We start from the raw sequence: 15,104 nt of genomic DNA, 5'->3' as shown, positions 1-15,104 counted from the left end.
GGAAACTTTCAAGAAATTGATTGCATTTTGGGCTGTGGATGTTTAACTACCTATTTGATGAGTCCTGCCCTGCAGTAGTGAGCTGTAGCTCAGTGGAAGCTCTGTACCCCCCACTTAGATGAGATCCAAGTGTTTCCCCTAATTCACTGTGCCATACCTACAACCCTGTGATTTTTCAAAATGTCTAACACTGTATACCACCACGAAGAAACCTTTCAAGCTGTTTTTGGTCCATGAGCTAGAACTTGCGAATTGCTAGTCTAAGCTGATGTAAAAGTCACCCAAAACTAAAATGCAGCCCTACGTGTTTTTTGCAAATACAGTAGAAAGCAAAAGCTAAATATATTTGAGAGATTATTTTCTTTTCTTTATAATAGGTTTTAAAATTGAAAAAAAATGCTGTAAGTTACCCTATTATTGCTATTTTAACCTCATTATTTAAGTTTGAAAATATCCATGCCTGTTCTTACCAGTCTGTTCCTAACAAATCAAAATTTTCAATAGTGGAGCTCTTTCCCCACAGGAAAGACGCTGTATGTGCTTAATTACGTGATCTGTTAATTACATGAGTGATTTGTGTGGGGCATTGTAGAGATCAAGGATCTGCGTGGACAGAAAACTTCAAGTATGAACGATTAATTTTAATGTTAAATGACACTTTTTGTATTATCTAGAAGTTCATTCATCTTGTTTGTTGCAATCGGGCTGTGTCCGGTGGACTGTCTTGTCCCTTAGACCAAAGCTCAGTGGTGGAAGTTTCTGATGTTAATATCTTGTTTCTTTATCATCTTTTTAGCAATAGCAGTGCCCATGTACTATTCTTGTTGTTTTTATTAATAAAGCTTGCAGTTGATGTATGAAAATGTTGTTTAAAATTCACAGGTTATGCAAAACTCCCTTTCAAATGGTTTGACTACCTCAGGGAAACTGACTCAATAGCAGCACCTGTAAAGCTCTTCAATAAGGTAATAAACATCGTACGTGTGTATTTAGAATGAACTTAGTATTTTCTTTTAAAGTTCTGTCTGTATACTTCATGGGATTGACCCATTTCTTTGTGTGCAGTTTGGAAACACTAAGACAACAGAGCCTTTTAAAAATTGGAACCATTTGGGTGTATTAAGTTTGAATATTTCTGAAATCTTAAAGAAAAAAGGGGGTACATGAAACTTCGTAAATGATGCCTGATATTTCTCTACATTAAACTGACGGAAATATTCACTTCAACACTGTGCTTAAACAGTTTTAATTAGCATGTTTGTTTCCTGATGTTTACTTTGTTGATGTGTTCACTTGGCCAGGAAGTTCCAAACCATGGGTTTCATGTTGGAATGAAACTGGAGGCTGTTGATCTGATGGAACCTCGCCTGGTATGCGTGGCCACAGTAACTCGCATTATCCATCGCCTGTTGAGGATACACTTTGATGGGTGGGAAGATGAATATGATCAGTGGGTGGATTGTGAGTCACCAGACCTCTATCCAGTGGGATGGTGTCAGCTAACTGGATATCAACTACAGCCTCCAGCGCCACAATGTAAGTTTTGGTTTTGTAAACAGCATAGCAGTTGCTTACTGGTCCTTATTCATCTGTGATTTGTCTTAACTTCATCCTCTTCCTCCCCCCTCTTCATAAAAGGTCATAAGGTGTAACAAAAAGAACTGATTGCTTGCTATTGCTTAGAAGTACGTAGCTCTAATCTCTTCCACCTTGACTGTTAAAATACTTCTGGGCTGTGGTACTTACCATTTTTCTGTTTTTATTGCCAAAGGAATTTTTTTTTTTCCCCCCAGACAAAGCCTGTTATTTACTCATCAGTTCTAGATAATATCATTAAGAGTTTATATTGCTTTAAGATTGCAAATGTATATGCTTTACATACTTAATTTGATGGAACTCAGCATGTGCATAGTGTTATTCATGTGCACAGGTATTTATGTGAAAAGAAGGCTGTGTTAAGTGATTCAAGACATGGCCTGTCAGGTCAAGATATATGATAATAGGTAGCTATTTCGGGATGTGTTAGTGTGGTTGTAGTTTAACAGGAGGAATTTTCCTCAGTAAAAGTATTCTTCCACCTTCATTCAGTCATTAAGGAGATACTCTACTTCAGATGCGTCTGAAGTATTTTTCCAAAATACTAAGCTTTAATTCTACTTCCTAAATTTTTTTTAATTCTGCATTCTTAATGTTTTGCAGCGTCAAGAGATAGCCAGTCAAGTTCATCAAAACAGAAGAAAAAGGCTAAGTCACAACAGTACAAAGGACATAAGAAAAGTGGGTGACAAAATACTGTTTGCATTTTTCTTTCTGTTTTAAAAAGTTTGTGGTCTCTCCCTAAGTCCTTATTCTATTTGGAAGTGTTGCTTGTGTGTAAAACAGGTGTTATGCTTAAAGGTGCAGTATGCCATAAAAGGAACTCTTTACTTAACTGAGAATATCCTATATTTTTATAACTTGCGATAGGGTTGATATTGTTAATTATATTCTATATGAATTGTAGATGGACAAATGTTACGGTATTTTTGGTATCCAGAGATTGTTTTAGTTATGGAATATATTGAATATCTAGGTATACTGCCTTATACAAAATGCTCAGGTATCAGTTAACACAGTTTCAACTCTCTGCTTTTAGTTATTTCTAACACAGTTGTAGAAATAAGAACCAAGGTATTTGGATCAGAAGGAGAAGTAGGAGATTTAAAGCACTATGTAGCTGTTAGTCTGTCTGGTTCCTTTTTAAAACAAAGTGACTTGTTTGCCAGTTTCCTAGGTGTGAGACATCTGTGGGAAGCTGGCAATAAACAGCATTGCTGTACGTGACTATTCTTGTCACAGTAAAACATGGTAATGACCATTTTTAAGAATCTGAGCTTTATAACAAAGCTACTCAGATTTTTTACACAGTAATTGGTTCCCTCAGGATGAAGTTTTCTTCAAAATTCACAACGGATTTGAATTTTAATTTGCACAAATGTGTGTTCCCCATCCCTCCATATTTTTATTTCCATGGCTGACTGTTTAAACGAAAAATCTGTTTTCTGTGAGTAAAAATAAAGGCAGTAGAGGCAGCCAATCACAAGAGGACCTTGTGCCTTCTCCCATCATTCTTCTCCAGAAATCAGATCCATCTGTTTTCTCTCCTCTGAGCAATACTGTAATTTTATAAAGCAGTTCTATTCCAAAGGTTCTCAAGACATTTCTCCAATAATTTGACAATTTTGAAAGGTAGCTACCTCTTGAGTCAAAAGCAGCAGCAACCTAACAGCCATTGCCTGTGAAATCTGTGTGCAAGAGATGAAATGGTAAATAAGAACACAGGGTAAGCCTATATTCTTGTGATAAGTGCCACACCATTTTTAATCATGTTTCACTTCAGTTTTTGTACGATATTCTCTTAAAAATTGAACCAATTACAAGTGGGGGGAGGATTTTCTATTGCTTAAGAATGAATAGTTTGTCTTGATGGAATTTGATGCTCGGTTTCAAGACAGCCTAACTACATATAGCACGTTTGGAGCATCAGGCCATTACATTGCCTCATTCTCTTGGTGCTTTCTTGAAAAGGATGGGGAGTTGGGAATAAGTTGCAGTATTTTATGCTGAAGATAAGGACAGGTCAGCTGCAGATAAGGTCTATAATCTGTCATCCTGATTTTGCACTGCTTCTTTGTCAAATTATTTTTTAATAGGACAGCCTAGGAGACAATGAAGTCAACAGTTCTGTTGATGCTCAAAGTAATTTTGCCCTCAAGTCAGCAAACTTGACTAAAGAAGATCTTTGTAACTCCTTAATGTAACGTTAGGAGAGATCTTATGTTCTAAGATAGAACATTAGAATCTGTATCATCTGATTGACTTATTGAGACCTCTTTCCAGAGTTTTGTTGCTCTGAGACTTGAGTTCATCCACGTACACAACTAAATATTTAAGGCACATTCTCTGAAAGACAGGAGAACAGTTTTCCTCCATCCCTTAAAAACTGACTGTGAAAGTAGAGGCTCTTGAGATCCAAACCATGCTGTTCTGTATATGTGGGGTACAGTTGCTTTGCAGCGGTTTGCAGTAAAGTGTGTTTCCTAACAATGAATCCTGATGTGGTCTTTCTAACTTCTGGCCAGCCTTATTTCTTTAAGCATCCATTTTGCTGACTTCAACACTACTGCTTATGGAGTAAGTATGAGAGACTTCCAAAAAGGGATGTGCATTTCCAAGGACTAAATAGACTGCCTTTGGCCACTGCTCTTGGGTAAAGGATTTCTGAATTAAGCATGGGAAGAATGTGTGGCAAGCTAAATAATTTCATAAAAATAAAGCTTTAAACACAGGGAAAGAACTTAAATGAGTCTGAGATGCATTTTAAAGTGTGATTAAATGGATCTATTGCTAATTTGAATAGTACGAGTTGAAACAACTGCCCCTAAGAAAACCCTCACGTAAATCTTAGAGCAAAGGTCTGTAGACAGATGCTGATCTCCTTCAAGTAGTTGACTGCAAGTTAAAACAGTTATCAAATATTTTTTCATGGAATTAATGAGCTAATTTTAGGGAATTGAAGAGAACTATCAGACAGGTTTCTGTGAGTTGAAAAAATCACCTCTCAATTTCCCTTATTTCAGATCTCTTATTCGTTGAAATTAAATTGTTATACTGAAATAAGTTGCATCCGCTGATTTCTGTTTCATCACAGATCTAACTATTGGTGAAGGGGCCACTGTACTGGATAGGAGCAAATATATCTTTATTCTTAGTAGAATCTGAAGCTAAACTCTGAATTACGGCTATCCCAACTTTCTGCAGTGATTTTGAGAATTAAGTAAGATCTAAACTTTTTTTTTTTTCCTCTTGGGCTTTCCTAGGGATGGAAAACTTGATCCAAATGATGAGCTGTGCAGCCATGCTACTTTGAGTAGAACTAATATGAGGAATTTAAACTCTTCTGTTCACAATAAATCCATGAATGGAAGTCGTAAGAAAAACTGAAGCCTTCATTGGTCATTGCAGAAAGCAAACTTTGCTATTTTGGTTTTTGGGTATAAAAAGTTGACCAGCGCCACAGCTAAAGCAGATGTCTGGAATGCTCTCAAGAGCTCTTGTTAAGTGACTCAAACATTGCGTGTATCAGTTTCTCCTTTCTGCCATTCAGGGCGTGAGGAGTAAAATCTGGACCCTGTTCAGAATATTACAGTAGCTTTTCTTTTTTCCTTCTTCTTTTTAATAGTTCAGGAACAGGAAAATTAACTAGAGAATACCTAAACTTGGGAGTGCTGTTGCCTCTTAAGCTAAGGACAAAAGACTGTTTAATTAATGACCTTCATAGGACCTGTTCTTGGATAATTTCTAGAACTGGCTGAACAGTACTGGTTCAGCAAGCTATGCTAGGCTTTTTACCTTGTCCCTCTCCTTCCACCTATTGCCTCTACGAAAGTGTCTTGATCTCTTTCCTACAGCACTAGCGACAAAGACGCTGGAAAGGAAATTCTCCTTATCTAGTACCATAGGGAGGAGATTTGTTCTAGAGGAGCTAGTTGTTTGTTTCTCACTACCCTGAAGTAAATGTGGGATATGGAAATGGAAAGAACTTCTGAGGAGTTTCTTTTCTGGACTGTTGACTCAATACTAAGAAATCTAGTTAATGTTAATTATCAAAAGGAGATGAAGAACAAGATTATGGAAACATCTTATAGTTGGCTGCCTCCTACGTGTTTGTTCTAAATAGGTTATAGCAACAGAAGTGCCGAGCCACAGGAAATAATACTAAGAAGAAAGTATTTTTTCCGTAGCCTTTTTGTTTGTTCAGCACTTGTAAATAAAAATAAGACTTAATATTAATTTTGAAAACTGTTTGAGTCATAACACTAATGCAGTAGTAATGCTTTCACAGTAACATGTGAAGTAAGCACATTAACAAGAAAGTGTATATATCCTAATAACAATAAACTAGATTATTTTTAGTGCAAAGAGGTGTTTCTCGCACGCATTTCTCAAATGTACTCACAATGCACTCCAGAATGTCTTTGAGTCATTCTGCTGTGTGACAAAGACATCTAATACAGTGTTAGTACATTCAGAGTGAAGCAGAGCTGGTTTACATGGTGAACTCTGAAGTAATGGAATCGCAGTAACAGTGAAGTCGAAAGTCAGCTTCCTGGTGTTTGGTGTGCCTCTATGGAGAGCAATACAACCAGCTGAATTAACACTCACTTAACACTGAATGGGAAAAAAATTAACAGGAATTGCATCTAGCCATAATGTTTTATTTCTCAACAAAAGAATACAAGAGAATATCAGATTTTTTAACCCATAAAAACAATGTCGGAGCTGAGAACACAGCCATGCTTTTTTTTATTCCTTTCTTTAAAATTTACAATGGGACACATTAATATTAATTTCCCTATCATTTGATGTGACTCACAAGTAGTTAATGAGCACACATTTAATAATAAAGATAGAAAACTTAAATAAGTTTGTTACCTGTTTCTAAAGCCTGTTGGTATCATAATGGAGATGTTCCTAGGGCTTTTTTTAGCATAATTTGTTATTGTTACTGTGTGGAAGGCCTGAACACTTTGGTGTGATTACTGATATATAGAGAATAAAATAATTTTATTAAAGGCTTAAGAATGCCTTAGGTCTATTTTAAACCAGAGGACCATGCATAAAGGAGTAGAAATCAACCAGCATCCTACTTGGCCTAGCCTTCAGTAGGCTTCAGTTCTCAGTGTACAGTCTGAGTTACCTAATGCACTTTAACCCAAGCGTTTATTTTAGTTTGACTTGATGTTTAGAGAGGAAGATACCAGTTGGGAAGAAACCTGTCAGTTTGTCGAGCCTACCCATGACAGGTGGGGTGCGGAGGAGCTTCTCTGGTGATGACGAGTTGACTCCTCCTCCATATCGAACCCTGCCAGCACAGACAGCCCCGGAGGCCTTCCAGCCTCCCAGGACTAGCCAAGAGTTCAGTCCCAGCCTCAAAACAGGTAACTAGCCACATCAGTCTCTGTTACTGCAGAGGGAAATGATGGACAGGGTGGGCAACTAAGCATGGTCTAGCATGGAATATGCTGACTCATCAACTCTTTCTTTTTTTTCTCTTTTTCTCTCTTTCTTATTTTTGCTTTTTGTTTCTTTTTTCCTGTGAGGGAGCTTTTCATTTTCACTGATGCACCACATCACTGAATTAATCTTAGGGAAGAAGGATTCCACCTGTTTCTGAACTTCATCTGAGGACAGATTGTAGGTTAGTGAGGCACAAGGGCACTGTGGAGCTCTACAGAGATTTAAAATACAAAAATGCACTCAGTTAAACTTACTGAATGGTAATGTGGGATTGGGAATATTTTACATAAGCAGAAAGTTAGTGTGGATGATTTTGTTGCAGAGAAAATACCGTACACGGTAGATAAGGAGTGATTTTTGCCTTTTTGTCAGAAAAAGGCCGTTATCTGGGAAAAAGATCTTCAGATACAAGCGTTATTTGAAATTTTGTAGATTACTGATGTAAGAACTATATTTGAAAAGAAAAGTTTGTCTTTTTAGAATAAGATGAATCTTTTTCCTATTTTCGTGCTAATACCTGGGTTTGGTCAAGTATTGACAGTATAATTACACAGCTGTATGAGTGAGCAAGGGAAAACTCTTTAAGAATTCATTTACTGATAATATTGAGCAGATTAAAACTTTAAGCTTTATTTAAGGAAGGTTTATGTAATGTAATCCTTGATTATAGAAGTTCAATTCCAGGAACTGATAGAGTTTTTCCTCTTCCCTGTTCTTGATATGTAGGGCAATATAGATTCTCTCTGATATGGTGTAGTTATATGATTTGTCAGACAGACTGAAATGTGCTCTCCCTGCAGGACAGTTGCCAGATTGATGGATTTATCTCCAAATTCGCTTGAATTACACCCTCTTAAGCTTCTTTCAGCCTGAGTAGGCTACAGTATTGGCACTTTTCATTGACTATGAAATACATCCAGAATCCAGGTCCACTTGTCCACATATTGTCCCTTCATGGTATAGGACACTATAACCCACCTGCCTTCTTCTTTGGACCCTAGGGACAAATGTAGACTCTTCTTTGTACCCATCAACGTTTCTCAACTTATCTTGTTTTTTGGGGGGGGCCCAAATATTGTCACATCTTTTCAGGGATGAGTTGAAACAAAGAGCTGCACTGATTTTGTAAGAGTGCCTAAATTTAATTACTTTTTACTTCGTCTAGCACAGGAACTATAACAATAACGCACTCGTACGCATTTCTCTTTAAGTCAGCTTCCTTGCTATTCCTGGGTTTATGTGAGTGTCTCTCACAGAGTTCTTGATGCACAACAGAAGCATTGTATAGGAGAGGAGGTTATGGGCTGCTTTTTCCACACAGCTTTTCTTCTTTTATGGCAAATCTATAGTTAAAATGCATTAATTTAGTGCACATACATGTATAGACTGAGTTTTCTGTGTCATTGTGTCCCTGAGTTCATACAAAAACCCTCTGTTCTTTGCTTTCTGAGACCTGATGCTTTCTATTATCATCTTTGGGAGCTCTTCAAATTCCCAAATTTTTGAGAGGTTGGGCAAAATTAGTTTTATTTATGATACAGCCTTTTCATTATGCAAAGGTTTTTTAGCTGTTAGCAAGACCACATATTTTTAGTCTGAGGAATAGGGGAAGCATAGCCTTGATGTAACTGTCTCAAAACACACCTGAGCCAGAATTCATAAATTGCATGTGTATGCCTCAGCATACTACAGTGCCTCACACTTTAGTAGCCACAGCTAGGATATAGGCACTTTGTAGGAGATTCTCATACAGCTTTGAATGAAAATGGTGAAAGATTATTGATGAAACAGGCATGTACTCTAAAACTTCTCTTCTATCAGAGATCTCAGTAAGGCTCACTGAGGAGCTCTTTCCACTCTTACACCATCATCGGTATAGGAGAAGATTTCAGTGGTGCTTCATCTTGTGTGAAAGAAGCGTTTTTGCTCTCGAACAAAGTCATGCTGCTTCCTTAACATACACAATATTTTGAATCTTTGAGTCATACGAAATGATCTTTAAAGCACTGAAATGCAACTGTCATGTGGTTTCACATAAAGAGCTGGTAACCAGCCTGCTGGGGAAGGAGACTGCTCTGAGAGACTCACCTTGTATTTGGTACACATACGGTTATCTCTAAACCATTGCTCTTATCGCCACGGAGATGTTTCTGGGGGGCTGAGTGACATCAAACACAGTTTTTCTTTGTCTCCATGCAAAACATGGAGAGTACTTAAAAAGAGAGTACCTTTCATGTCTTTTTTGCTTCCAAGATGATCAGTCAGATGACTTCCGTAAGACTTTTTATTTTTTCAAATAACTGTTTCGTTGTACGTTTGTATTTAAGCTTTTCTTAGGAAGAGTTTTAATTAATAGCTGAATAGTAGGGACAAATGAACTGAAGTATCATGAAATATCTAAACGTAAGGATTTGGGTTCTAATCAGCCAGATGCAAGCCAAATTATGGAGACTGCTCTTGCTCTCATACAGCTCTTGCTCTTGCACCTGCAGAAGCATTCTGCACATCCTGGGGGGGAGAAGGACAGGAACATGCCTGGTAGAGTTCAGGTGATGTTCTCGACCTCTGTGTAGTATTCTCTTAAAGTATTAGCAGCATATCTAAGTAACCAATTATGTTTCTTATCATTTAGACAGCACCTTTGTTGTCCTCCGCAGACCAAGAGAAATGGGGCTTTTGATCCGAGTTGGACATAACGCAGGGAAAAGTATAAACAAGCAAGGGATTTTGGACCATGTGGAGGAGGAGAGGCATCTGTTAAATTAGCAGAGCTTGCATCATGCTCCAATTTTTCAACAACTTTTAATATCTTAATTTTCAAATTTTATTTTTATTTAGCACAAGTGTGTTTCAGCATGGAAGATGACATAGAACCATAATAAAAGAGTAATCAAATGGCTTGTAAGTTATAGCAGGGCTACAAATAGCAACAGGTTATGGGTTTTATTTTTAGCTTTCACTGCATAATATTTCTGCATTTCAAGAGACATTAATATGCATATAAGCTTTGTATTCAGTAGCTATAAGTTTCAATACTTTTGTCATTCATTCGGTCATAGAGAACCATTTATTTTTGTATAATCAACCTTTTAATGTGGGTACTGCACCTTTAATGAAAATATTGACCTATTTTGTTTTCAGTGTTCTTTTCATATATTATGCTCATATTTTGATAATTATCACTATTCATTAATGAAATTTGGAAGGTAATTGTGACATTACTGCTATTCATAACATCATTCTTTTTATGTCTTAGATCTCATTTCTATTTTCTTTTTACGAAAGAAAGAAGAGAGAAGATTAAAACTACAAAAAAAAGATGTTTTGATTGAATGAAACTGATCTTTGGAATCTTAAAAATTTAATGATGTATTGGGAAATCTTTATCAAAGTTCTTTCTTGTCTGCTTAAAGACTATTTAAAGTATGTGGGCTAAATAATGTGGTTTGTAGATTGTAAATGGCCGATAGTTATTTTTACTTGGCTAAAGACTAAACAGTAAGTAAACTAAAAAGTAAATAGTGAAATAAGAAACCTTTTGAGCAATACTCATTACTCTTATTTGCACTTTCCATTGCCATCTTAAAGCAAAGTTTTCAACTTCTACATTCTTGCAGGGAAAGCCCCTGTAGAGGATATATTTTTTTAAGTCAGTTGTTCAAATGCATTAATACTAGAGCATAATTCAATGGTCCATTTATAGTCAGAAAGCATCTACTTTTTGTGGGATATGGAGTGTTAAAAGAAGAATCATTAGAATGCAGAATATAAGAAATTGGAAAATCTGGGCTCTGTTTTCAATTTAAATCACATTAAGTAAATTTGAGGGAAATTTGTACATGCTTTGAATTTTATGGTTCTTTAATGTTCATCTTTTATTTTTAGTGACTTCATTGCAGCTGAAGGAGGAGTTGCTGGATGGAGAAGAGTATAGCTTCCTTCAAGGAGCATCTGATCAGGAGAGCAACGGATCTGCCAGTTACTACATCAAACAAGAACCATAAAGGCAGAGCTCAGAAAAGTGAGGGGCAGGGTATTGGTGATAGGAAAAGAGCCTTTCTCCAAGACTGACTGATTTTGTTCCCGCTTGGATGGTACAGTTTGGATGGCTGTACCTGGGGCACTTTGCTAACTGTAGATGAGTTAGACTCAGTTCAGAATTTTTTGGAAGGGCGGGGAAACTATTTTAGTGAAAAAGATTTTTCAATTTATTAAAAACAAAAATGGACACTTTTGTGTTGTATTTGAAGCTTTTGAAAGAATTTTGTAATATTTTCAAGTTCAGATTTATTGTGCATTGTTAACAAGAACTGAAATTCTAATTTTTTGGTAAGATTAAAGTTTAATTAGCAGGATCATGGGAAGCTGTTGGAGGAAGATATAGTTGCAAATACAAATGAACTGTCATAACAAATGAACCTTTTTGGTACAAGTTGGGAGACTTCTAGACTCTTGCGAACTGCACTGGTCACGCCTCTGTTTTTTATTGTGAAAATAAGGAATTTAAGCCCTAAATTAGAGGCATGAATTGTAGGCGGAAGATAGTTCTGTAAAGCTCTACTCAGTGAGTAGCCCCAATTGCAACGGAGCCATCACGTGAGGGAGATTTTAACTTTTCAAGATGTTTTTATTTAGTTAAAATACTTTTTTTATATAAGATTTTTTTAAATAAAGTTCCTTTGGATCTGATTCAGTGCCCGTTAATATCAGTGGCCTTGTCTCCATTGACCGCTGTGGGCACTGGATTGGGACTATGAAGCTCTTGTCTGTACATGAATGTCTGTAGTCTTGGAATGCTCCAGCAAATGTTTACAGAGCCCTATGCCAAACTGGACCTTCAGAAAATTCCCCCATTTGGGAGATTAGATTTAGCTATGAATTTAGACTGACGAAGAAACTAGACAGACAGTAACTCAGGCCTCTCTTGGTATTGGGAAAGGACTTCTGAGCATTCTGATTTATTTTTTCCCTTCAGGAAGACCTAGATATTTTCTTGCCATCTTAGGTATTTACTTCTGAGCTTCGGCGCGTTCAAAACTGATGTTCCCTGTGGTTCCAGGTGAGCTAAAAAGAAGCACAGGTTATGGATGAAAAAATTTAGTTCAGTTCTGCAGAGCTTGCTATCTTTTTTTGTCGTTGTGATCGTGTAATATGGAAATTAAGATTTGAGAAAAATATGTTCATAAACTGGATCTCTTTATTTTTAGGAATCCTTGCATCTCGCTTCAGGTATCCCATTAGCTCTACCTGCTTGATTGTCCAGATCTTTTTAAAGTCAAAAATCATGCAAGAGAGTGAAAATGATTAACAGTAAAATATGAAGTACTTCAGCTTGAGCTATTCATGATTTGGATTTTATCCTTCCATATTTTTTAAACTTTGTACACTTTTGTAGACGGCTTCATTCATGAAGTTGATTAACAAAATGATTAATCAGCCCTGCAGAGCTGTGACTGGAAAATGTGCATCAAGAGCTTAAGCTTTTACCAGTAAGGTTCATTAACTAAACTCTCAGGAATTAACTGCATATGTTCTATAAGTGCTTCTGGGTCTTAGCAGGTCCCCTTCAGAGCAGTACAATGAGCATCTGACTCTTGACCATAGGTTAGGGCTTAAAAAAAAATTAATCAAAATGATTAACTTCTGTGTTCCTACAGCCTATGAAACGCTTTAAGGATATCAACCCACAGAGCCCCAGGAGACCATTTTTGTATATTGTTGTTTGAGCTTAAAAAAAAAAAAGTGCATAGAAAGTCGAAAACCAGCAATTTGATTTTTTTTTCTAAAATATTGCTCTAACTTTGGGTACATAGTATTGGTAATATGCACAGGTTTACCTCATTCTATGCAAGAGGGGTTAATTATGTAAAGTTTTGTATTTACTACTGGAAGTAAAAATTGTCCTGTATAGTGTAGGAATGTCTGGAATTCTTTTCTCCCTTACTGGTAAAATTTCTTTAATAACGACCCCTTTTTGACAACAGTTTCTTATATTGACAGAATCTGGTTATCAGGTTATAAATATCTGTAAATTCAGGTGGTAAAGACATTTAGCTCTCTAACATAGCCATAGTAAAAGGACTCTGTCAGGGTTGGTAGACTTCAAATACATTCTCTCAGATTCTGAGCCACCCGTTACGTTTATTTTAAATAGCCTGAGTTGGAGACATAGGATTAAAGACCATTGTAATGGTATTTTTGTGAGCCTTGATTTACCTGGGCTTTCTGTTTAACCTGCTGTAAGCAGGTTAACCAGTTCTGCAAGCATTGATTTGGGTTGGTAAGTACATCACTGTTGATTTTTGAATGAGACAATTTGCAGATTGTCCCAATCAGCTGGAACAGGTTGGCACAATCTTGCTTTCTTCTCTCCTAAGTCCTCTGTTTTAACTAAGCATCATGACTTAAGCAGAAACACTACTGTATTAATTTGTGTTTGCTAATTTGAGCTGGAATTTGAGCTGGAAAACTGGGCTAGTAATGAGAAGGTCGTATTTCCAAGTCAAGAAATCTGGAAGCCTCGGCTTGTGTGTATTGCCCAGACTTAGAACTTGGTTTCCCAGTCATATCTGGTTTTTGAGGTACAGTCTTCAAGTGTTAAGAGGAAAATTTAGCACTTATGTTGAATACATTTCCTGGGTTGGAGAGATGTGAGAATCAGATTTGAAGTCTGTCAGTCTTCATAATGTTCTTTAAAAATAGGTGTTTTGTCAGCTAAACACTAAAGTCTGTGGGTTGATTTGCACTCTCAAATATACATGCGCCTTCAGTAGGAGTTGGATGCTGAGATTTTTGGGTGAAATTTCTCTCATGTTTGTGAGTTCAAAATATACCTATATTGTTCAGTTGTCAAGTACAGTGAAATCTGTCCTAAGCAAACCACGTAAGGAACTAAGTGAAGTCATTTGCTTAGGAGAGGTTTAAGTAAAACCTGAGCAAAATTCTACCACGTATTCAGAGAATGGTCTCTTTAAAAGTGGGTTACCTGTTGGCTGTGGTATCCATAGTATAGGCTTCACTGTATTTGTAAAGCATTAATTAGTAACATGGTTCTAAGTTTTTATTGTCACTGTACTCTAAGCTGTGTTACTTGGCTAAAAGAAGAGCAAGGTGTTGGACATCTGAAATCTTTAATGGGGGTCAACCTAATTTCAGTATTTGGCATAGCAGGTTTTTATAACCATGGGGTAGTGCAAGTTACATATCTTACTTTGCAGCTACCCTCTTTTATTGCTCAAAATCTTTCTGATTTTTGATTTTTATGTTATTTTAAATACAACTCTTTAACCTTTTCCTTGCTGCATCTGAGGAAAGCTAAAGCAGTTATCGATTTCTTGTTCTACGGATACTAACACGGGTTTCAGTGTTTGTTTGTTTTTTATTATTGTTGTTTTATGTGATGTGAATACCCTCTCCCGTCAATATTTGTACGATGGTGCTAATATATTTGGTAACAATCCTTTATTGGGAAGGGATTTTAAAAAAAACTGTGATTTAAACTGCATTTTTCTTCCTTTTAATTTTCATATTTAAGAAGAAAAGCCACAGCCATTTATACAAAAAGGCATCACCTTTGGCCCCTGGGAAATATGTTGGGGCGGGAATCAAGATAAAAATGAATAGGGTTTTTACATCATTTCTGTATGTATTTGATATATAGATCAATATCTGTACAAATTTAATCTTTTATTTTCTTGGTAATTTGTGTGGTCAATGAGAGAGAGTATTTAAAACTTTCTCATGCAATGTACATAACTAAGTGAAAAAATGCTTTTGGAGAAATTAATGTTACTTTCATTTTTACGAGACTGCAGATTTTCAGCATGGATGTGAAAAGCATTAAAATTATAACTTTGTGTACAAGATGAAAATAATTCACTAAATTTGCCTTTTTTACACAAAATAAAAATGTTAAAAGCCTATTTATGAATGCTGATTGTTTTGTTAAAAGAAAGTACGTTAGCCCATAAACACACCCCAGCTTCTCATTAGAGAGCGCAGATCTCGAAACAACTGCAATCTGTAAAATCAATAGTATTGTATAA

General features: G+C 36.4%; 1 protein-coding gene across 11 annotated transcripts in view; it reads left to right on the top strand.

Moving 5' to 3' along the window:
* Positions 1 to 14,981, top strand: part of MBTD1 (mbt domain containing 1) — a 39,280-nt gene extending 24,299 nt beyond the window's left edge. For all 11 annotated transcript variants that reach the window (XM_064522663.1, XM_064522666.1, XM_064522665.1 and 8 more), the window contains 4 exons: positions 883 to 965; positions 1,302 to 1,536; positions 2,200 to 2,277; positions 10,945 to 14,981. In XM_064522663.1, coding sequence (XP_064378733.1) covers positions 883 to 965; positions 1,302 to 1,536; positions 2,200 to 2,277; positions 10,945 to 11,063 — 515 coding nt within the window. In that variant the 3' untranslated portion in view covers positions 11,064 to 14,981. The remainder of the gene's footprint in view (positions 1 to 882; positions 966 to 1,301; positions 1,537 to 2,199; positions 2,278 to 10,944) is intronic.
* The last annotated feature ends 123 nt before the right edge of the window (positions 14,982 to 15,104 follow it).

Source organism: Dromaius novaehollandiae, chromosome 18 (genome assembly GCF_036370855.1).
Source record: "Dromaius novaehollandiae isolate bDroNov1 chromosome 18, bDroNov1.hap1, whole genome shotgun sequence".
Taxonomy (NCBI): domain Eukaryota; kingdom Metazoa; phylum Chordata; class Aves; order Casuariiformes; family Dromaiidae; genus Dromaius; species Dromaius novaehollandiae.
This window is presented reverse-complemented; position numbering and strand designations above follow the sequence as displayed.